This window comes from Haliotis rufescens, unplaced genomic scaffold, assembly GCF_023055435.1.
Source record: "Haliotis rufescens isolate VD_foot unplaced genomic scaffold, xgHalRufe1.0.p SCAF_40, whole genome shotgun sequence".
NCBI lineage: Eukaryota > Metazoa > Mollusca > Gastropoda > Lepetellida > Haliotidae > Haliotis > Haliotis rufescens.
This window is the reverse complement of record NW_025964113.1, coordinates 190110-216091: the sequence shown is the minus strand read 5'-3', so window position 1 is coordinate 216091 and position 25982 is coordinate 190110. Positions and strand designations below refer to the sequence as shown.

General features: G+C 39.7%; 1 protein-coding gene across 2 annotated transcripts in view; it reads left to right on the top strand.

The window, feature by feature from the left end:
- Positions 1 to 25982, top strand: part of LOC124140324 — a 237584-nt gene that overhangs the window by 131541 nt on the left and 80061 nt on the right. For both annotated transcript variants that reach the window (XM_048382708.1, XM_048382709.1), the window contains 7 exons: positions 15363 to 15615; positions 16419 to 16577; positions 17034 to 17189; positions 18178 to 18348; positions 18907 to 18993; positions 19499 to 19615; positions 23190 to 23322. In XM_048382708.1, coding sequence (XP_048238665.1) covers positions 15363 to 15615; positions 16419 to 16577; positions 17034 to 17189; positions 18178 to 18348; positions 18907 to 18993; positions 19499 to 19615; positions 23190 to 23322 — 1076 coding nt within the window. The remainder of the gene's footprint in view (positions 1 to 15362; positions 15616 to 16418; positions 16578 to 17033; positions 17190 to 18177; positions 18349 to 18906; positions 18994 to 19498; positions 19616 to 23189; positions 23323 to 25982) is intronic.

The window sequence follows — 25982 nt, the reverse complement described above, 5'->3', positions numbered from 1 at the left end:
CATTCGTAATTTGTACTGGTTTTGGCTACTGCCGATTGGGTCAGTGGGCTCCACGACCTTGACTTCACCCGAGTCATGTTCGAACGCGGTACTCAGGACGCCGTTCATCATGGGCCATGCTGGGACTTTATCATAAAGAATCAACTCCCAGGACAGCCTGATAGATCATTCATTATCCCCTCGCCCTTATCAATTGTGGGTGCCAAGGATGAGGAGGAGTGTTTATTATGCCCAGTAAGGGCACTGAAGGCTTCCTACTACAATCTAAAGCCTGCCGCAAGCCTAGGAAACACCTTTTTTATGCTGGTTCCCTTCGTCACAGTCAGAGGTCAGCCGGAATATTTTTTTTCCTCTGGTTCCAGGCCGCCGGATTGGACCCTCCTCTAAGGCTATCAACCCACACGAGATCAGGGAAATCGTATTTACCATGCCTTTTCACAGTATAACTGTTCCATCCAGTCGCTCATGGAAAGCTGTTCTTGGCGATCGGTCACCGCCTTCGCCAGCTACTACCTCCGTGATGATACAGCCTTGGAAGATGTCCCTGGTTGTAGCCCATCAGATCACCAATCACCGACACCACTGATTCTCCGATACCCTGAGTGGGGCCCGACGACCTTCCTGATGAAGTAAGACGAGTTCTATGGATGAACAACTTCTTTATTACAATTAGTGCGACGTTTCAGTGTAGATCCTAACACCTTTATCAAGCAAGTGATGTGCTTGATAAAGGTGTTAGGATCTACACCAAAACGTCGCACCAATTGTAATAAAGAAGTTGTTCATCCATAGAACTCGTCTTACTTCATCACTCCAACTTCTAAATGCCACTCAAAGAAGACCTTCCTGATGTTTATCACCCCAGACAAGAGGGCTCTACTGCTTCGCATTCGCTCTTAGGTCAGTTCTAGTTTTTGGCTACCCGTCTCATTCTATTTCTGTCACCTTTTCAGGTTTTACTTTTTGCATCGACTCTCTTCCTGACGACAGGAATGGTAGTAGATGTTGACACCGACGCTGACGCCAACGCCTCTGATTCTCCAATACCCTGAGCGGGGCCCATCGACATCATTGGTGTTCCTCACCTCCAGACAAGAAGGCTCTCCTGCGTTCTGCATTCGCCCATGAGAATGGTTGTAGGTATTGCCGCCGCCGCCGCTGATTCTTCGGTACCCCGATCAAGGCCTGTTGAACTCTCTGGTGTTTATTACCTCAGATTAGAGGGCTCTACTGCGTTTCACTTTCGCTATTAGGTATGTTCTAGTTTTTGGCTACTCGCCTCATTCAATTTCTGTCACCTATTCATGTTTTTCCTTTTTGTATCGACTCTTATTTCCTGAAGACAGGAATGGTCGTAGATGTTCCGATCATCATTTGTATGCGGTGCCGATTCATCGGACCTTGACAAGGGTTTACTATGGATCACATCTGAAGGTATGCCTACCAGCCATGCCATCTGATAAAAATGCAGGATAAGTTAAAATATTTCGTAAAATCTAAATATTTTTTACATTTGTATTATGACATCTAAGTTAAAGCAGTTATGTGTTTTGATGTGACGTCATGACTTCCTGGTCACTTGCCGACTGTGCGAGGGGGGTGCTGCCTCCTGGCAGTTGATGGAACAGCAGCTGGATCTCACACAGTTCGTCTCTCTGTCAAAAGACAATATGGAGTAATGCAGGATAAGTATACAAATGTGAAACATATTTAGATTTTACTAATTACTTCCCTTTTCATGTGCACTGCTTTACTGCACATCTCATGTGTTATCATGGTTATGGTCATGGCGGCAATAAGAGTTTGTGTGCTTGTTTTGCTGTTTGTAAATTTGGTCACTGAAAACATTAAATTTGCGATAAAACATCACCAGACATGATGATTTACAAATTCAATGGTATTTGTGTACTGTATGCGGGACAGTCTTTCATACGCAGAGGTTAAGATTTGCAATTACATGTTTATTTGTCTCTTAAAATAAGTGGGAAATGCTAATTTATATACCCCGTCTATATAGCGAATCGGAATGAAGCACATGAACAGTGCCTACATTTGTGATAAAAACCTGTTTGTCTTCCACAGAAAAAAATTACATCGTATCCCTTCAGCGAATTCAGGAAAACGAACAGATTTATAACAATTAAATTTGGCCAATACAAAATTTGAAATAAATCACATGATAATTAGACATGATGATTTACCGATTAAATTGTATTTCCTGTTCTGATTGCCATTGTTTTATATGCAGAGATAAAGATTACCGCGTGTCTTGTCTCGTAAACCAAGCCGGAAGTGATTCGGTCAAACATTCCCCAGTTATATAACTTTAAAGAATTTTGATACAATGAGCAGAAGAATTGTATCTGAAACTATTATTTTATCAGGAATAATTTATTCCGATATCATGTTAGTTGAAGCTTTACTATATACATGTGAAATAAATTAATAACCTTAAGCATAACCGTTTGGTTCAGCTGATCGCTATTGCTGGATATTTTTTTCGTATGGAAGAAGTTGACCAATCACCGTCAATCCTTCCACGGACGTGATTGCGAAAACTTTATGTTAAAATATGATAGTCAAACTACAACAAATATGACTTTCAGCGATTCAATGTATGGCATTTACATACGATTTCACCGAAATGAATTGAAACAATATTGAATGAAATATTGAATAAAATTAATAAAATAGATTAAAAATATAAGTCCAGAAATATTATGAACTCTTTTTACAACCAGACATGGTAATTACATGATTAATTTGCATACTTCAACACGGATTTGCTGACATGGTATTTCCGGTGTTACGTGCTCATAGTAATGTGTTCGTGTTCGGGGAAATAGAATTAAAAAATAACCCTTCAACCCTGTGTATATGATGACCCCCACTCCCCTTTGAAAGCCTCCTAATTCTAGTTATGAAAAACTCGCCTTATTAACAGCGATATATGGATTTGGAATATTCTTACTAGTTTGTACGCAACCCAAAATAAGCCGCCCGCCCACACGATATTTTCAAAAGCTATTGCCTGAGAACTAATTCTTTTTTTTCAGCCTAATAGAAGTAGTATTCTTAGAATTATAACTATTTATTACCTCTATTACATCATTGGAGAATATACCAGAGAGAAGGCAGGTTCTGCCTCCAGTACACTCCCTGCATAGTAGACAGTAGTGTCCTTTTATCCTTGTGCTTTCATCACATAACTGTTTCAAATCACCAAGAGATGTTATGCCTTGAACCATTTCAAGAGGATGTATAGTGGAATAATCAGTCAATATGTGATACCTTCTTTAGAACTACCTTTATTTTGCTGATTTACCTATTTTTGATTATCCTAATGCTTTGATATCATAATTGAGCTGATAAATCCTCTGAGAGGTTCCACTTGGGGAAGGTACAAAGTAGTTGTCCCCGCGATAGCACTTGCAGCTTACAGCTCTTCTGTACGTGAAGGCAGGGAAAACCTCACTTTTTTCCTGTGTGTGCAAGAGTCAACATATCTACATATTTCTCTAGCACTTAGCTGTTGGCACTATTCCAATACATTTCAGTATAAGTTTCTCAAAGGGGCTAGCCTATATCTCTGGCTTCTTCTCGGCTGTCTAACACTGCCAGCTATAGGGCTCACAAGCTGCTGTGATATATTTGCTCGCTAACAGAACTGAGCGTAACAAGAGACTGGGCTACCGTCTGCAAGGACAGTTAAATAAACTTGGAGGCAGTATCTGTTTTATGCATTTTTGAACACTGATTGGTTACCCGTGATCTGTGAAGATTTCAACAAAAGGCGCAATTTAATTGTTTTCTTCAGCCGAAACAAACAGACAAAAAGAACGATGGAAGCTCATGGGATGTCGTCATTTGGAAATACCACTGATGGTTATAGTTTAATTTTTAAAAAGTATCCCTGCATTGAAAGCATTTTCAGATTTCGAAATGCGTGTATAATACGATTACTACTCCTGTGTTGTCATTCATGTTTTCTGTTATAACCATACATGTGTGTATTTGTTGTCATTCTCTTGATGCTCAGTTAATGGGTTTATTACAGGTATAATTAGTGGTAGCATCACTCAGATTAACTAATGGGTTCCCATTTGGCATTTCTTGTGTATGGGGTAATTATTTAATTTGAATCCATGTTTGAAGTGGGGTGAAATGTGTGTTATGAAATATGCATGTGGCAGCCCAGCAAGAGGAGTGATCAGTTGATTTACTTTTTTGTATTCCTGGCCATCAAAGGATCAACAGAAAATGAGTTGATTGATTAATCACTGTTATCTTGCTCAGTGGATTTGTCAAAAGTAAGTGTTTACATGTGTAGGTTTACTATAGCAGACGGAATACACTCATGTCATGGTGTGAAGTGCCAAAACAACATTCTTTGTTCAAGGATTAATACATTGATTGATTGCTCATTGTTATCTTACTCAATGGATTCTTTTTAAGACCCGTTGACATTATGAAAATAATGGTAACGTGGACTTTCTCAGCTGACCATTGAGACTTGGCACCTTTGTGAAACACCTGAAACAAACTTAGTGTTCAGTTGAAAATTATATCCAGAAACGTTATATGTATTTTGAAATATTTGATTGTTACAAAGACTTGTGACATCAGATAACTTTCTGTGTAGAGCTGCAGATGTATGGGGTATTGTTCCTTTATGTGGAAAGGATACATTCCTCGGACAAGGTAACTACCTGATATCGTACATATTACTTTGCTGGGTTGTAATTATGATCTTTGCCTTTTGTTTTCATTCATTTGCTGTAGCATTGAACAGATTTATTCTTGTTCCTTGGGAAGTTCACAATCCTTTTCGTTTGTAGACAGGTATAAGGTTGTGTCAGTGTGACAACCTCGATGTGAACTGTGATGTGAACTGTGATATTAACTTTAACTGAACTCTAAGTGGCGAATATGTTAAAACAATGGATTTAAGGGATGGATGAATTAAAATGTTGAATGAAATAAAGTAAAAGAGGGTATCAAGCATCTTGAGTCATTTCTTTTGTCTATAATAAGACAAGTCCATTTTCATGATAGGGGTTAATTACCTGATTAACATGTGCAACCAGGTATGACATTGTTGTTTTAAGGTGTCTCACAACTGGGCTGTCTTACTAATGGGAGGAGACTGTATATGTTACAGTCAATGTGTAAATTGTGATTCACTCAGGCAATTTATAAATAACTAATATTTCAGTAATGTACAAATAGACTGAAACATTTGTCCATTGACAGATTGACTAAACATCATTACGAGGTTTAAAAGGGCTTAAAACATCACAATAAGCTAATTATGCTGGGATTAAAAGCCCAAATTATAGAAATCGTTTTCTTTTAATCCTATCATTTTCAGTCACTGGGTGGACAGATTTTTCTGTTAATTTATACAATAACTGAATGTTTAGACGTTTAATAAATTGCCTCAGTGAAAATTTTACACATTTTTACTATATAATATACACACGATAAAATAAGCAATGCTCAGGTGAAATATTTATTTTGTGTTACAAATCAAAATAGTACTGTAAACAAAAATCGCACATTACCAAGCAAGTGACTTATCAAAACTTCGTCACAATTACTGATGCTACCAACAAAGATTCCAACATTTCCTTATTATTTTCATTAAACACTAAACTGTATTTCATTTTGTTGATTAATGTGACCATACACCCTTATACTATCAAAGAAAGCGACAAATGTGCTTACGAATTGAGCAGCACAGGTTGCGAACTAGTCTAGATTTCTGCTATATCATCCGGGTACTCATGGTGAAAAAAACAATAACAAAGGCAACAAGGGAATTGCTGTAGATCAGTGCATCTTTAATCCTAATAATGTATCAGTAGTTTTATAGGCTTTGATTCTTAAGTATTAGTTGCATAAGTGTTATCTTGCGATCCCTCCACGATGGCATCCTCCCATTCTCAGTCAACTTGTAACAAATATACCCGATTTATATTCTTAGGCCACCCTCACATACAGTGTTGGAAGTGCAGAGAATGAACCTGTACAGAGGACAATCGCTGTCCTCTCTCTCCAAGAAAGCCTTTGTGCTATCACTATGGCTAAGAGGAAGGATGCCGCTAAGAGAAAGGTTGATGATGTTATCTCCCAAACTGATAAACAACCAACCCCTCCGCCTGATCAACCGTCCGACATTCCATTGTCGTCTGTGCCGCCAGCACATCCAGAGTTTGCTGTCGCCCTGCTGGAGCAATGATTTGCTCAGCAGAAGTCTGAGATGACCTTCATGTTTGAATCCCATCAATCGTCTCTATCGCTGGAGGTAGAATGGCTGAAAAGACTCAATTCCAAGTCCAGCTACCAACCAGCCGTCCATCTCCAAACAGCCGTCTTCCGTACACTCATGAGTAGCAAGACCATCCAGGTCCCTGCATGTCTTTCTAAGCCAGCAAAGAAGCAATCTCATTCTTTTCTCACGACTGCACAGGTTATTCAGCCTCCCAACACATTGTTAAGAAGTCAGCCTCACCACCGTCCAACTTTCATACCACCATACGATGCCTGTACGGACCGCTTGGATTATCATCTGGTAATGGGAGTATCCTCTCGACTATCCTTCTGTTGCACAGCCAGCATGTGGACAGATATTGCCAGTTATTGACAACCTTAGACGATGACCCGCACGGACATTATGTAGGACCCACTTAGCTACATAGACTCTTACCGTTTAGATGACCAGCATACAACGGCCTCCCACATCCCATCTGATTCTGAATGGGAAGTTGAGGAATAATTTCAGGAAGTTGAGACTTCTCCACCATAGGAATTTGGCACTCCTTTAGCCTTTGTGGATTTACTAGACACTCTCTGCCATTACATGCCAAAATTAACTCCCTGTATGGTCCAGTCTATTCCATCACTAATGCATGAATATGCGGGCTGTCACGTCCCAGTGCCATCTCGCATCCACCCGTGAACGAGTTTTGTGCAAGGGATTATTGACTGTGCCTCAGACAATCTTTAAAAACTTCGACATGATGACAGACTGTCTCTCCCTAACTCGAAGAGAAGATTGTATCAGACACACGAGTCACTATTCCCAGAGACTCTAGAGTTGGACCATGATTTTCTTAGTCAAGAATCCAAGCATGAGAGTGTCTCTACCTGCGAATTGAGACAATAACCTATCCACCGCCAGCAAATTTTGATGGTTTGTAGCAGGAGTTTGTCACGCCATCCCACAACTATTACCAGATTATGACTATACTGTAATATTCTCCCGCTTTAGGAATGATTTTTGTAGCACTTGAACTAGCCCTAGGCTGTTGCTGCCCCCGACGAATAAATAATGGAGAACGACATTCTGTGTTCCGTCTTGTATTTATTGCCATACATACACGGGTGGTACATCCGGTAAAACAGGGGGTCCCGACGGCTAAGTCGCCAAGGGAGATTACTCTAATATGTTATACACCATCACAGCCACTAGTGGCATAATGCAGTATGATAACAGTACAGATACCACCGTACCTATTCAAGTAGATCAAGTAGGACTTATCCACAGCCTTTCAGATGAAATCATCGAAATGCAGCAGGAACTTCTCACTATGCAAGTCTGGACGTCTTCTCAATTTATTTGGCTACAATGCCAACAGCTCTCAGGTTAGATCCAAGGCTGTATCTTCACAGGCCAAGAAGATGTTCATGATGTTCACCTATCACGGCCCCTACGATGTTTAACCATCAACTTGGGAAGATCATATATGAAATCAGACAAACTACAGCAGAGAGGTTTCAAGTATCTACTATCAACCTTGCAGTTAGAACTTACGAATCATCTATAAGACCAAGAGATCATTCTAGAAATGCCCACTTCTGTGAACCACCCCGGAAGTATATCCCTACTGGCAAAGAATCATCTCAACCATTCAGACGAAAGCAGATTGTTCACAGTATCATCCCAACTATTTTCGTCAATCAGACTATAAACATTGGGGATCCAACAGAATAGGGTTGTGACCGGGTACGCAAACTGAACTCGAGTACCCGGCAGACAATACCCGAACCGGACTCGAGTACCCGTAGTTCAATGTTGTCCCACTTGTTTGTAATGCTTTTGCGAATAAAAGGTCATCAAACATCTATGGATCTATTCTAAGGTATTATGTTTTTTATTAAATGCCTGCATGGCTTACCTAAAACCACAAGTGACGCAGAATATCAAAGTAATCTGGCGCCAGTCAATGAGCACTGTCACCAAAACAGGTGAGAGCGCGAAACGGCAAGATCACATGACTGCCTGACACGTGAGTCGTGACATGGGTAATAAATCGATATGTGTCTGAGTGATCTAGGCTTGTATTGTAATTTGTAACATTGCACTATTTCAGTATTTCTGAAAATAATTTTCACAATGATGACAAACACAAGTAACATTAGATTTCACATTTTTATTGAACAGATCAGCAAATTATTGAAAACTGTTTAGTTTTATGTTAAAATAGTCCAACAGAACAACTTTTCTTTTTTTATCGTGCTGAAGCATAAAGACAAACTTGCAACTTTGAACAACCTAATTTGTTTTTTGCCCGAACAAAAATATAAAAAATCAGTGATCATGAAAAGTTATCAAACAAATTTTAACTAACACTTGTGGAATGTCATTTGTGATTTCTTATCACCACAACATGGACTTTCTCATTGTACGCCTGTCTCATGGAAAGTACTTAATCAGATCTGGTAAGTATAATATCTAGACTAGTGAGAACGGACATAATTCATGATGATTGCATAACTAAATCTCATCATCACTGCCAGAACTGCCCAGCGATGGGAGGGCCGGCAACATAGGAGTGTCTGTATGTTGTGTGTCTGTTGACTCTGTTCCGGGTTCAGTCTTAATTGATGGAGCATCATTACAAACGCTGACGTCCGCAGCTGCAGCCAACGTAGAGGGAGAGGCATCATAAATGGTTGGCTTTTTCAAAACTTTCCTCAGGTTTTTGTTCAGGAAAATAATTGCATCAAAATACGCCCAAACATTTGAACGTTTGTCCGCTTTGTCATCCATATTGAAGTGGCTTATGAGTTACGAGGCGATCTCCCCTGAACGGGTACTCGAGTCCTGAAAATTGGACTCGAGTCCTAAGCTACCCAACCTGTTATCGGGTACTCAAGTACCCGTCGCCACCCTACAACAGAAGGGGCTCTAAGTTGGAAGGTCGAAGGGACCGCAGATGACTCCATTCCAGCTGCTCCCACTGTCACAAACCCTATCAATCTGGCTATGTTTATGGACTACAATCTACGATTACCCCTCTCAACATTTTGCCAACCCTGGGTCCAGTGGGTGGATGTCTGTCATCGTACACCACCAAATGGAAATTGATCACCTCTGATCACTGGATCCTAGATGTAGTTTCTCATGGCTATAAACTACACTTCAAGGACCCAACCTTTTCTTATGTCTCGACCCCGAGGCTGCAGATTTCATCTGCAAGCCAAGAAATTAAGGCCAGCCGATCTTGCCATCAACACATTAATGGAGAAGGAGCCATATGCATAATCCAGGACAAGGCGGTCAGCAAGAGCTTTTATCATCCAGTATTCCTGGTACCGAAAAAGAATACCACAGAAATGAGAATGAGAAACCTCAAGATCCAAAACAAGGATTTTCTCATACCTCCTCCAAAATTCCAGGTGGAATCTATCCAGAAGCTAAGATCTATACTGCGTCAGGGAGATTGGGCCTTCAGCATAGATCTTCAAGATGCCTATGTCCACATGTCTTTTCTCAGAAATACCTCCGGTTTGCAGTGAATGGGCATAGCTACGAGTTCCAGGTCCTTCCCTTTGAATCTCAATTGCTACATGGCTGTTTGCCAGAATAATGGCACCAGTGGTCAGCTCTGCCCATCACCATTTAGTCCTCCTGCATGAATACCTGGACTGATCAAGACAAGTCTCAGCTGTCTCAAAACTGGACATTTCTGACCCAACTTATGACTTTCTTCTTCAGAAGGGCTTACTCTGCCCCCCAGGAGATCACTTAACATCCCTAAATCTCATGATCGACAATGCTCTGACGGTACCGACTCGTACGATCAGATCCTTGGAAGGTTAACATCTCTTCAGGACCTGACCTACAGAGGAAGGCTACAACTACAACATGGATAAACAGTCTTCAGAACCTATCATTAGATACCCTGGTTACATTACCAATCACCTTCCATGAAGAACTCTTGTGGTGGACACATCAACAGCATGTCATGACAGACATCCCTCTCGCCTTTTCCCTGCCGAAACATCATCTGTTTATGGACGCCTCAGACTCGGGCTAGGGAGCCCATCTGGCAGATCTCCAGATTCAGGGCTAATGACCATCCTTGCGGACAGCCTGTCCAGACACGGGAGGATCGTTTCCATAGAAGGGACTTTCCATCCGGACATCTTACCTGAATCCCTTCGATATGGGACACTACGCACTTGGATCTGTTTAGTGATTTGTCTAAATCGTCAGTTCCCATTCTACCTGTCCGGTACCTAATCCAAGTGCTCTGCCAATTGAAACTCTGCCTATGGACTGGACCAGCCTATTCGCGTATGCAATTTATCCATGGTCTCTTCTAGACAACTAACAGACTTACCATCTTTCTAATCACTCGGATCTGGCCCCAAAAAATTTGTTTTAGAGACTCGTGGCCCTACTAATGGAAGATCCTCTCCCAATACCTTTCCACAGAGATCTTCTGCGTCAACCCAGATCGGACCTTGTCTACGAGAACCTTCCCAACCTAAATCTAACCGCCTGGAAGCTATCACACAAAAAAATGCAGGCCTCTGGATTCTCTTAATCTGGCTTTACAGCAGTTGTGAAATCATGGATATCGTCTTGGATAAGTCATAACATGATGTGAGGTCATATGGACCGGAAATTAAGTCAAAAGGAAGAAAATGACTTCCTTTGGTACAAAAAGTGGCATCTCTTTTCTTCAACAGGTTTAGTGGACTTCAGAGCATCATACAGTGATTTATAGTCTGTGATACAGGTCAGTGTCATTCTGTTGTTTTTCTCACCACTCAGTTCTCAAAACAACATTGATAGGTACACTCCTGCATCAATACCATCGGCTATCGCCAGTGTGCTTCGCACCACCCAACGAATATTCTTCGAGTTCCAACATAAAGGCGTCATCTTTCCAGTACTCCCTGTGAGGAAAATCATATGTCCACCCTGTGTGCCTCCATCGGGCAGGTTTCCTAACGAAGCATCACTGAAAACTACAAGTGAAAGTTCCTTTCCTACATTCTGAAACTTCAAGTTGACACATTCTGACTTAATCTTCCAAAACATCTTGTCAAAAGATGTTCAACTTTGGCATCCTTCACACATGTGGCAAGTCAGCAAGCATCAAATATAACATCAGGACGACTCTGTTTAGCTATCCACAATATCTGTCCTATCTTGGATTTGAGTTCATGCTTCTCAATATAGTTCAGGGGTAAGGATTTCTGTGCGGATCTGGATTTATCAATCGGGACAAAGTGCATGCGGGCTTTCTGCATATTTCTGTTGATGTAAGAAAATGTGTTCATCCTGGCAAGATAAGTCCATTCCCAAATATTGAAAAGCTTGGTTTTCTTCTTTTTCAACCTTGAAGTATGATCTCACAGATTCCATTACATTTGATCCGAATTCTGCAGAACAACCATAAATAAAGTTATCAACATGACATGCCAATATTCCAACAGTTTATTGACCTTGTCCTTCCCAGAAAAATACTGCTGGGTCAACTCTCGATACTTTGGCTCCTAGTTTCAACATGACTGACTTGACTTTCGGATACCAATGTAGTGATGCATCACGTAGTCCATAGACACACTTCTGAAGATGCCGTTGATGAGTTTTCGGGGTAGGTTTGCTTCTTTTGGAGGTCTAATGAAAACATCTCTCTTCGTCTCTTAACCTTGAAGAAACACAGTTTTAATATTCATCGAATAAGGTTTCCATTTTGTCTGACAAAATACTGCCAAGATAAGTTTCAGCGATTCTTTAGCACGTTAGGGAATCTCTTTGAATGTCTGTATTCTCACCTTCTTTAAACCATCGGGCAACTAACCTTGCCTTAGGTATTATTATTCTCTCTGGTATTTCTGTAAGTGTGCAGACCCGCCTGGTTGATACACATCTTTGTCCATCATCAACATCTTCTTTGTAAACTCCCATTTTTCTTCCAATTATCAAGTTCAGCCAGCTTGGGTTTAGTCCATGAAACATCTTCTGTCATCATGATGTTTTCCTCAATGATTTCACAGGGGATGATCCGCAAATCTTCTACCTTGGACAAATCAACTGACTGACTTATACCTTGCATTTCAGAATTGGTGAATTCTAAGTTGAACCAGACAGCAAGAAGATGGGACACACCTGGAAACAACTAGAGAGGGCAGGAGCCCAGGAACGAGGACTCTGGCAGACTGTTGTCGACGGCCTATGCTACAGGAGGAGTGATGGGCATAACTAACTAACTAAGTTGAACCAGCTCCTGTTTTTTTTGTCTGTTGCTTTTGCTGCTCTGCTAAGAACTTTAGCACAGATTAATCTCCAGTGTCTTCATGTGCATATGAAATTGTCTGTCCATACTATATTTGTGATATTCTTTCCTGTAGATTGTTCACAGGTAGATTATTCTCCTATCTGTGGTTCTGATGTTCTTTTTGTTTGTATCTCTAGGTCACTGTCTTCCTCATCATTATCATATCTTTGAACAGTTTCCCCTTGTTTCAACTGCCTCACATTTTGTTCATTGTTAGTTTCAAGAATTTCTCTTTCTACACAATTCCTCATTCTACTTCAATGAATCCTCACTACAATTCCTCCATTTCTCCCGAAAACCACAGTACCATCTTGTCCTAGCACAGTTCCTGGACTCTTCCATTTAGGATCATCTGACCCCTCGAAGTAGACCTTGTCACCGGTCTCAAAATTTCCAGCAACAGGACGAATCTGCTTTCTAAGAACACTTCTCAATCTTTCAGAACTTTCAGCTTTGAGGAATGCCTGTCTTGATGTCAATATGCTATTAAATATAGCTCTTTGGTACTATGAGCATGTTTATAATGACAATAAAACAACTATGCAAAGTTCTTGCTACTTGCGTGTATTACTTCACTTATGTTTAATTGCGTTGGTATATGTGTATATGCTGCGGTTAGCAGCAGTTTGCCCATCAGACATCGTTTACATAAGTGACGACAGAATTTGCTGCTACATACATATTTATGCAGGTCATGCTGGCCTAGCTTGTACCAGCTATCTAATTCCCTTCTCTAAATGCACTCTTAACCTGTACAGTTTATTGCTTAGACAACGGCTTGTGCATTTGACAGCCACATCCGTCGTAGTCTTAACTATTTGTTTTGACAGGAAGGAAGTTTGACAGGAGCATGCGCTGATACGAGGTTCCTTACATGCACAGTTTGTGCATGTCAGCAGCATTGTTATCAGTTGTAAAAAATTGACAAGCAGTTTCCACCACCTCCCCAACCTCCTCCCTTAGCTAACCTTACGGTCATACATACCTGATACTGTATTAAATCTAAATTTGTCTCACTTTATATATCATACTCAAACTTGGAATTCTCAGGCTTTACTATCCTACTCAGCCTGCTTGGATAGTTCCCCTTAAAGTTCAATAATCCATATCGAACTTGTATGCTACTTGTATCCTCATTTATCGCATCATTTTGTACCGTTTGGTGTAGTCACTCTCTGTGCTCTGATGCTCAGAACATGATGCTCGTGTACACATTTAGTCTTGTGCCAATGATTTGGTCGTCCAGTTTCACTTTGTCATGTTAATATTTGCAAGTGGCCAAATTGTTTCCAATGCTTGGCATGATTGATGCTCAGTCATTGGCACCCTTAGTCATACCTGAGAATTCCCCATACGCCAAACTTATAATTTTTATTTTGTCATAATAAATGTTTGAAACTACTTTGTGTTTGGTTGTCATTATAAATATGTTTTCCCACAGTTGCACTTGTTATGGTACCCTCAGGCGATGGTGGCCTTGTCAGTCAGAACTGATAGTAGATTTGGGTTTTGGAGACAAATCTCTCAGTCCTTGTTGACGTCCTCTATAACCACTCTGGCTATTTCTAGTGTAATATGCTGATTCCTGTCACAAAAATATGGCGCCATCATTCATGACTTTTAACATCACCAAATATTCTCTTTAATGCTGATTTCATAGATTCAAAGTTTATTTCTTTGGCTGCTGTCAAAACTAACTGTTTCTATTTCTGAGTCAATCCTGGTGAATCAAGCAACTTGAATGAGAGTACTGAATCTGGCAACACCATCTGATATTTCTTACTCTGGGTATATTGCCGTTCATATTCAATGATAAATTCTGACATTGTCATCTCTTCAGCCTTTGTGAAACTATTTATAATCCCTGTATGCTGTGTATGCTAAATCAACAATTTTCTTCGATGACAGTTCCTCAAGTCCTTGGACAAGAATTTTCAAACACGTTTTTGGAAGTCTTTCACATCAATTGCCATTGCTTTTGCCCTAGCTTGTCTCATAAGTGATCCCAGTGATACTGCGAGTGCCGATTTTTCCTCTACAACTTCTGTCATGTGACACCATATTTCAAGTTCATTTTTCCATGCCTCGGGGGATTCTTGTAACCATGTGCCATACTGCTTGTTCTGTTTTCCTGAATCCTGTTCTGCTACCTATGTTTATTACCTATTGGCCCTTTCCACTGCTAGTCTTTCTTTCCCTCAACTTCATACATTTCACACAGCTGACAGTTCATGTCATATCCCCGCCATTCATAGTCACACAGTGCACGTTTCTCCAATCGAAAACACCTGAGCTTCCGCTCACGCATGCTCACTTGTAATAAAGTTCAGAAGTTACTTCCAGTAAACTCGAATGTAAACATATCACACAATGTAGTTAGGACTGACATGTTATCAACAAGAATTATAGAACAATAGTTATCATTCTCTATGTTTCAAAGAATACTTCTACATTGCTCCATTACATCAGATGGTCTGCCTCCCCCCTTGGAAAGAAGTGAAGCTTTCCTGCCTTATTTATTACAATGATATTATAGAGGTAGTACTAGAATTATAAACAATGATACCTATTGTTTGATATTTATTTTTTAGATGAGTAATGTAAACGTTGGTTCAGTATGGATATTTGACCATTTACTTGCATATTGATTAATTATTTTATGCATTTCTTCTTCGTTTAATCTCTGAAACAATGAGCTTGCTAAGAACCCCTGGCCTCATTAAGCCTTATTTCATAGAAACCTCAAAAACAAACACTGATGAGACTAATTCTTTGCTGCAGGTTATAATCGACCTCACTCTGATTTATGAGGGGCGAGACACAGCCTTGCTGGCATCTTGTGCGACTCTTGTGGACACAATACTGAAGAACTTCAACTTTGATGAGACAAAAGCAATTGCAGGGTATTCCCGTCAGCTGCTTCCTGTCTCCTGTCCAGCTATCAACTCCACGTCTCCAGGGATAGAAACCTTCCGGGATTTCAGTTGTGCTTCATACAGAAAGAAACTTACTCTGGGAAGCCTAATTGCTTGCTGTATGTACCAGACATATATCTAATGTATGAGGTTATTTTCTTCAGTAGTATCACTCGTAGTATTCCTTCAAAGCATAACCCACAGGTCTGTTACTATCCTTCAGTTGTATAACTCATAGCAATCATCCCATGTTTATTCATAAACAATTTTAGCTCATTGAGCCTGTCATGTGATAGTCCAACATGTCAGTCTCATGTGTAAATATCTCCACAACTGACATGGCCAGACGGATAAAGTTAAATATTGACATGCTTGTTTTTTCCAAGTGAAGAGGCTCAGTCATAAATAAGACCAGAATGTGGCCAAGTCAATAATCTTGCAGAAAATGTAGCAAAGTTTATGTACCAAATACCAACATATAATCCCAGTACTAAACTCTTGGTTATTCTGAGTGTCCACATTATGACATGTGACTGACAGCATGGACTGACACAAGTCATACAAATAATGTTGATATTGTAATTGAACTGACATATTTTCATCTTCATTTCATGATTTAAAAACAAAATATTTCCAGAAGTTGGGTTCTGTGTGTTTTAATTGTACAAACCATTTGAGTATCCCAATCAAAAGTTTAATTTACATTGAGGCTTTGTTGGTGTTTTACTGGAAAACTCAACTTTGAAAACACATCAAACCTTTCTTTTAATCAGTGCATAGAATGATTACAAGACCAATATTTTGTGTCAAAAGAAGGATGATTTTTTTTCTAGGAACTATATAATAATACTCAACAAAACGATTTTTGGTGGATTTTGTTTATATTTAGATGTTATTTCTATGTTAACATTTTTGTTTCTAGTGAGATGTCCTGTGGGTACTTACAACTCTGGAGGAAATACATGTACCGCTTGTCCTCTTGGACAATACAATGATGTAGAGGGTGCCACCACCTGCAAGGACTGTTCAACTGGCCAATGGACATTCAGTATTGGGGCTAGCTCTAACCTCATGTGTAGACGTAAGCACTACCACTACCAGATCTGAAATCTTTTGTATTTTATTTTTAATAGTAAAAACTATACTGGGACTAGAAAGTAAGAAGGATATATCTTGCCTTCATATACCATATGCTGTAACAATCTATTATCTGAAACATCAGGTAACATGTTGTGGTTATACCCCAAATTGTTTAGCTGAACAAAGTTTAGGTATGGGCCACTAAACATGAACTAGTTTTACTCTTATCATGCAGTTATGACTGTGGACAGGTAACTGCTATGGGTTATTTGGGTCTGCGCACCTGTGTAATAGGTCACATTCCCCATACTTTGGCTTATATACACAACTTTCCTCTATCAGGAACATGGTGTACTGGTATTGACAATGGATATGTCAGTATAATTATATATGTAGTCAATATTTTGACTAATGTGTACTCATATTTTTAGTCATGATTGTTTACTTACAATTTCAGCTATGTGTGGTTCTGGCGCATTCTCTTCCACAAGACTCCCGCCATGCCAAGTGTGTCCCTTGAATACAATTTGGGTTAACAGCACCTACTGTCGTTCATGTGGCGCCAATGAGATCACCCGTGTTTATGCTGCTACCGAAGCTAGTCAGTGCAAGGGTGAGTTTATATATTGAGGGGGAATGGTATGATTTCCTATTGAGTAAGTGAGTGAGTTTCCACATTTTTTCAGTTAAATCATGGTGAGTAAGCTCAATGTGGGGTGAAGTGAGGTGAAAGGGGTTTTAAAGTCGCTTGCAAGATAAATGCACTTGTATAGTGATATACATGTATTAGGGCTGGGACAATACACCAACTGTGCGATCCGATACGTATTACGAAACCTTGCTCGCGATCCTATACATATCATGATACTTGCATATGCTCTTTTCAGTGGTGTGTAAGCCATCTTTTTCATAGACAGGATAGCCAAATACCTGGCACACTGACGATTTACTGTTGGCAGTGTCAATTTTTACATTGTGTGCGATTGTGATCGATACTTTTATCGAGAAGTAAAAAGGCACGATCCACCAATGCATCAGTGTATCGTCCCACTACTAGTATGTATCTGTTTGTGTTTTACTGTTTGTACCAGTCCATAGTAATGCCGGATTCCTAGTGCTAGTCCACTGAGATACTACTGCAGTTTTAACATGGATACCCCATTCAGACACAGTATACTAACCCCAAGACAACCAGTCCTTGTTTTTTTCTCTTTATGGTGAGCGCCAGGCAGGGAAGCAACAAATAACATCTTTTAACATTGTTTGGTATGATATGGCCAGGGATTAAATCACCAGCCTTCCACTCTCTAGGCAGATACTCAGTCCACTGCGGACTTGACCACCGAGATGGTTGCCTAAAGTGAGAACATACTCGTGTGTGTGCGTGCATGTGTGCATGCATGATTTTCTTTAACTCTGCACTCAGCAATATTTCACCGACATGACAGCAGCCTGTTAATTCAATAAAAGGTGAGGACTAGATGATCCAGTCACCTGGGCCACCACATCCGATGTGGTCCATATATTAGGGATTAAAAAAAAATGCCAGTTTCTCTCATGCTTGTCAATGTTTGTTTATGCAATTTTTATCCTCTTTCTAGCCCAGTGTGGAGCAGGAACCTACAATGCTATTGATGGTCATGCTGAATGCATACCGTGTCCTATAAACTTTTACCAGGACCAAGTTGGACAAAAGACTTGCAAGGCATGCTCAACCAATGAAGTAACAGCTGGGCCAGGGTCAACAGCGCAGTCGAACTGCACTAGCGGAGGTAGGTATTTATAAACAAGACTTTTACCTGGGGATGTAACAATAAATCTATGCACTGGCTAATTGTAGTACATGTTGTCCAATAACATATCTGTCAATATTATCTTTCTGAATTGGTTGATTTAGGTTATTACGACTATGTAACACACATATCTGAAAAAATTATTTGAAGCTTTATATACAAAGCAGTACTAAGTATGTATGGGGAAATCAGTGAAAAAAACAGCGCAGCCACACCTTTTGTCAGGTTATCAGTAATGTGGGTGGTCGGGTAGCCTTAGGGTTAAAGCGTTTGCTCGTCACGCCCAAGACCCGGGTTCGATTCCCAACATGGGTACAATGTGTGAAGCCCATTTCTGGTGTTCCCCGCCGTGATATTGCTGAAATATTGCTAAAAGCTGCGTAAAACCATACTCACTCACTCAGTAATGTCCCATGCACATATTCATCATCAGGTTTCCAGTAAATATCAATATACAGAAATGTATCCACAGCATATCACAATTTATTGCAAGATAATGGCAGCATTCATACCAGATTGTTTGTCTCCTATATACAGCTCTGTCTCCAGTGTGCAACAAATACTGTCAGAATGGAGGAGCATGTAGTGTTATCCGACACAGTCCCTCCTGCTCTTGTCCAAAAGGTGAGATTGAATGCATCTGCCAGTCCTTATGATCTGACTGATCTTGCCTGTTGTAGGTCATGTCAAAAGTAAAGGATTACATCTAAAAGATTTCTTTTAGTTGAAAGAAGTAATATCTGATCTCATCTTATGTTTGAGATTGGATGCTCAATGTAGCCTTTCCTCTGTCTGTCCGAATACACATTGCAAGATACAGGTACGAAAGGTGGCATGGGATAAGTTTCTGTTAGCTTGTAAGATGTCCCCTACAATAGTGTGTAGTTATGTCCCAAAGGTTCTTCTGTACATTCAGTTTACACAAAAAGCACAAGCTTTAAGTAAATATGCCATTTCTTTATGTACTGGAATTTCCTACACAATAGTTGATTCTGAGAAAGGAAAAGCACTGTTGCCAAAAACATTTTATGCCAGATATTCTGTAGGAAACACTCAGTTTCAATGGACTGTACAAGATATATATTTGTGTATGATGCAAGCTTCTATACAGAATCCTTCTGTTGAGCAGGGTATTCAGGACAGCGGTGTGAGATTGGAGACAACCCTTGTGCCTCTAGTCCATGTTACAATGGCGGGACATGCAACATCCTCAATGTGACAACATATTCCTGCAGCTGCCCAGCAGGTAAGACTCTAAGACAGTTTGAGGAAACAGCTCCAAATTCCAGAATTCCCTTTCTTCTTTATGATAAAGAATCCACTGCATACTGGTGGTTAGGGAAACTACAATTTACTAAATATATAGACTACACTCTAGTGGTCTGAGAGGACAATAGGATGACTGTTCTCCTGTAGACATGTTTCTGTGTTGAGGCACTAGTGATTTGAGAGGACAGTACCAAAGGGGCACTAATTGCTGGCTCCTTCCCGGCTGTCTAACACTGCCCGCTAGGGATCACTAGCTGCCGTCAGTCGATTTTCTCGCAGCAAGAGAGGGATGATCAGTTGAGTTACAAGAAAAACATCCATCAAAGGATTAACCATCAACCTGAGTCAAGGGAGTTAACTGACTATAAAAGTCCAGTTTCCACTCTTACCAAACTAGCCTGGAATTATGGAGCTATATTTTGGCTTGACTAACAAGTCTATGCATAGTCCAAGCAAAATCGCGTAACCGATATACTAAACTCTAGTGCTTGTCTTGGCTTGGTAGATGTTTCTGTGCCTAGTCACCAGTGGTCTGAGAGGACAATAGTAACAACTGTTCTCCTGTAGACATGTTTCTGTGTTGAGACACTAGTGATTTGAGAGGACAGTATTACATGGGCACAAATGGCTTCTTCCCAGCTGTATAACACTGCCCGCTAGGTCTCACTAGATGCTGTGAGTCGATTTGCTTGCTAACGCAACTGGGCATGTCAAGAGACTAGGCTACCTTCTAAAGGACAGCGTAAATAAACTTTGAGGCAATATCTATATGCATTTCTGAACTCTGATTGGTTACCCATGATCTGTGAAGATTTCTATATAACAAAGGGTGCATATAATTAATTAATTTCTTCAGCCGAACCAGACAAAAAGAACGGTCGAAGTTCATTGGATGTCATTGTTAATTTTGGAAATAAAAACAAATATCCCTGCAGTGAAAGCAATTGCGGATGTGGATTGCATGGTTAATGCAATTGCTACTCCCTTGCTCATGTTGCTGTCATCCATGTTTCCTGGTATAACCCTATACACCTGTGTATTTGTTGTCATTCACTTGATGCTCAGTTATTGAATTTATTACAGGTATGATTAGTGGTAGCACCACTCAGAGTACGTGACGAAGGTTCCCATTTGGCATTTCTTTTGTCTGGGGTAATTATTGAAACTAAATCCAGGTTTGAAGTGGGTTGAAATGTATGTTATGTAATAATAACGTGGCAGCGCAACAATAGTGGAATGATCAGTTGAATTTAAAGAAAAACAACCATCATTGGATTACCCATCTATCCAAGGCAAGGGGTAAACTGACTATAAAAGTCCAGTTTCCCCTATATTCCCATAGTCCTATGCATAGAGTTTGATTACCCGGTATCGATCAGATTGTCTTGACTGTTTTAAGCAAATGCAAATGATGTGAGGTGGAATCTGATTGGTCTACTAGTAGGAGGCACATAGAAGGGACATAACTCGTAATTGCCACTGGTGGTGCTAGGATTGATCCCAGAAATTCCAGCTATTTCGGCAAGGTCGGAAACTGGACTTTTACAGTCAATTAACTTCCTTGCATCGGGAAGATGACGATAAACTGAAAATATGTTGATTGATTAATCACTGTGGATTTGTCAAAAGTAAGTGTATATTTATATAGGTTTAATAAAGCAGACAGGATACACCCATATCTGGGAGTGAAGTGCCTATGTAAAAACAACATACTTTGTTCAAAGGATTTGCTGATAATACGTTGATTGATTGCTCATTGTTATCTACCTCAATGGATTGTTTTAAAAGAGCTGTGGACATCATGAGTTGTCACATGTACTATCTCAGCTGGCCAATGAGACTTGGCACCTATGTAAAACACCTGAAACAAACTTACGTGATTAATTGAGAAACAAACAAGAATTATAATATACATTACAAAGACATTGCCCAAGTTTCTTTGTACGGTCGCAGACGTCTGGGATATTGTATCTTCCCCAGGCAAGAGAGTTAACTGACTCCAAAAGTCCAGTTTCTACCCTTGCCGAACTAGGCCAAAATTCCTAGGCTCGATTGTAGCACAACCAGTGGTTATGATGAGATATGTCCCTTCCATGCATCTCCTATGGACCGATCAGATTCAACCTCTCTTGTTACTTGCATTTGCTTCAAACGAAATGGCAGTGTACGGTCAAGATGATCTGATCGATAATCAGGATCTATACTGTGATAAAACGGGTCTTACATCACGAAGTGCCACAAATCATGTGTACACCTTGATTTAAAAACATGAAAAGATTAGGAAAATATCTGTTGACAACGTGTTGGCAGTGCACATGCTTTGCAAATCCTGCAATCGATCGAAACCTGCATGACAGTTTACGAACCGGATTTCGATTTCGTTACACAATTTGATTGGACTCGTTAGTCCAGCCAAAATGTAACTCCATAATACCAGCCTAGTTCGGCAAGGGTGGAAACTAGACTTTTAAAGTCAGTTAACTCTCTTGCCTTGGGAAGATGGGGATATTGTTACTTTATGTGATTACTCACAGTGCATTCCTCGAACCAATTAATTCCTTTTTTTTATACATATAACATATAATAATTGGTCAATTGTAATTACGATATTAGCATTTAGTTTTCATTTATTTGCTGCAGCATTGAACAGAATCATTCTTGTTCCTCCACATCGTTAGGAAGTGAGAATGGAGAGACAGACTACACAAAGTTGTTGTTTTCTCGAACATTTAATTTTTAAGGAGGTATATGTTACAGTCAGTGTATAAAATGGGATTCACTCCGGCAGTTTATAAAATGTCTAAATATGTCAATTATTTTACAAATGACTGAAAAAATTATCCATTTATTTACAGATTGACTAAAAATTGTTAAGACGTTCAAAAGGGCTTATAACATAAAGAATGACTTAATATGCCTGGATTAGAAGCCAAAAAATATAGAAATGCACTTTGTCTTTCGTTTTCTTTTTATCCTATCATTTTCAGTCACTGGGTGATGAATTAAACAAAAGTCATAGTCATAATAAAATAATGGACAGATTTTTCAGTCAATTTGTAAGGTAATGCAATATTTAGGCATTTAATGAATTGCCTCTGTGAAAATATGAGTCATTTTACACATTGACTATAACATATACACACATTAAAATAAGCAATGCTCAGGTGAAATATTCAGTTTGTGTTACAAGTCAAAATCGTGTAAACGAAAATTGCACAATACCATTCAAGTGACTCATCAAAACTTTGTCACCATTACCGATGCTAGCCCCAAAGATACCTACATTTCCTCATAATTTCCAAGACAAAACTGTATTTCAAATGCGTTTACAGTTGGCGCACAGCAGGTCTTGAACTAGTCGAGGTTTCTGGGATATCATCCGGGTACTCAAAGGGAAAAACAATAACAAAGGCAACAACCAGTCCTGGGGAATTGCTGGAGTTCAGTGCCCCTTTAAGGACTGTTCTGTAGACAATAATTCTGTGTTTATATATTGCCAGTTGTCTTTGAAGATAATATTAAAGACTGTTGCTCTGTCTTTGGGTGTTTAGGCACCAGGGGTCCGAGATGTGAGGCTGATGTTAATGACTGTACTTCAAGCACATTGTGTCAGAATGGAGGCATGTGTCAAGACCAAATCAACACTTTCAAATGTCTCTGCAAGGATGGATTCACAGGAACATTGTAAGTAGTGAATAGTATTACCAACGTGGTGAAGATACAGATGGTAAGATACTAAATCAGTACGTCACACATGTGTCGTACAAGGTTGGCCTAGTACTATTTGTTTTGATTGGATAACCGTGACCTCTGTCACACTGGAACAACTTTTTTCATTCATAAAAAATTGCGAGACATCGTTCGCTTTTTCATCTACAAGGCAGAACTGAAGGAATCTCACGAAAACGAGAGACATTTACACACACTTTATTAAACCAAACAAGATCGTAACACACATTAAATCCGCTTTGCAATCTATATTAGTTATGCATAGAGCTATTGCAGACATTATTTAATCGAGCCATATCCATATGCAATGTCTACCGATTGAGCGTGGGTCCCAATGAGCGTAACGCACCCGACCACTTTCACGACTTTCAATTTGATTTAACGTAAAAGATTAATCGTGGTGAAATGAAGTCAGTTTAAACTATCTGGACAGATATCTAGACTTACTTAGGATGATCTGGTTGTGCCATCAGTGTCCCCTTCCAAGCGTATTTTGTGGCACTGTTTCGGGAGGTGTTTGTTCACGACTGCACGTCAGATCACTCAAAGTGAACATTTCCGATACAAATCATTTGAAAACTCTGTAGAAGTGTGCCTGACTTCTGATAAAGTGGCCAAAAATATCCCAAATGTGAACAATAACATTCCCTATCTCTAGCGTAAAACACTGTCTTATCTTATTCCCATGGTGACCTTGCCCTTCTATTGTTCGAAGCTGTCACTGACATGAAAGCAGACTTGAGTCTGTTGATATTCACGTCTTGAGTATAGGGTGGTACACCTTATTACCCAACCCTACCCGGGTACTCGTTGTAGATATTTAGATATCGGTACAGACCGTCTGATTTTGAACAGTTTGACCTTAGCCCTGGCAAACTGTATTTAGATACACGTGTAAAACGATCCGGTCATGCATACACTGAAGTTTACTGCATGAAGTTTTATCTTTATTCAAACTTATAAAAGTCAGAAGGAATGGGTGCATTGTCAGAAAGAAATGGGGACATTAGTGAGTTATAGTGTAACCATAGAGTTTTACTTAATTTTTGTCATTAAACAATATATCACGTGACTAACCACGGGTCCGGGTAGTCCTGTGGGTACCCGGGTCCTACTCAGGACCCACCCGACCCGAGTACCCGAGTTAGCCGAGTTAGTCCAAGCCTTAGTACAGTTAACATGGATGTCTTTGGCAAACACTCTGATTTCCCTCTTCCAGAATGATACGGACATGATATAAATTCAGCTGATAGGTCAAGGAAACCGAACCATTTTGATTGCACAGACGGGACCCTGGCAGTGCGAGTGACTGACTGTTGGTCCAATATTCAAAGCGCGGCACTAATGTAACTTTTCAAATTTTCTTATAGGTGTCCTGCCTACTAAACAACATGGCGCTTGAATTACCATAAGTTAAAGGAATTAATCCAAAAGGATCTTGAGCATCGGTGCTGTTTTGTTTGCAAACACAACTGCAGGCGCATGTTGTTAATGCGTATGCATAGAAATGTCAACAGTCAACAACAAAAGTTGTTATGTATTTACACTTAAATATATATTTAACGTTGATAATAAATAAAATACCACACTCATTTTCGTTAGATACCATTTTTACGAAACTTGTGAACGAAGCTGGGTCAGATACCATATAATGTCCACTCGTTTCGTAAAAATGGTATCTAACGAGAATGAGTGTAATATTCTCTGTGTACCTCTATCTCATACAGTGAATAAAAAGAATACAATATATTGTTGGATAAAGCACTCAATTTCTCATTAACCAACACAATGATATATATACTGCTTTCATGAAAACATTTGACAGTGTTTTGGAAGGAAGCTCTTTGTTGTTATCTTTGTTCTAGTACATTTGTTATGTATGTAAAGCTAACATTACTACTTAAGACATTGCACCTGTATGATTAATTGATCACTTGCTAAATATGGATATCATTAATGTTCTTATGCTTGAAGTAATCTGTAGTCATGTTACAACTTCATTTGCAGCAAACTTCTACCATAACAAAATTACATAATTCTAACGAAACGTCAACCTCTATTACATATCTGCCATAAAAACAGTATTTTGGCTTCAGTCACACTAACTAAAATTTTCAGATTTTTAACAGATGTCCTCTTCACTCTCAATTACACACAATTAGTTGCCGCCAAGTAGTCTCGTAACTACCCACGCGTGACGTCACATATCACTTTTTTCCTGTGTGTGCCAGAGTCAACACCTACTATAGTAGTTGAGACAATCTAGCAGATAATTCTAATAAGATTGCTATAACAACAGACATATATATAGATAAATAATATATTAAAGTAATAGTGCTGCTGGAAGAGACTACATGCACATGAGTATAGCTGGTGTTGGGTGTGAGGTTGCCATGCAGTCTCCAATCACCCCCAGGTGTAAGAAGTGTGGTCGATTTATGATCACAGGAGATTCTCATGTAAACTGCATGAAGTGCAGAGGGAAGACCTGCACATTGGAGAAGAAATGTGAATAATGCACCCACACATCTGAAGTGATATTCTCCAAGATGTTACAGGTCACAACTAAGACCATAGGAGGGAGGCGGCGAAGAAGAAGGTAGATAAAATCATCA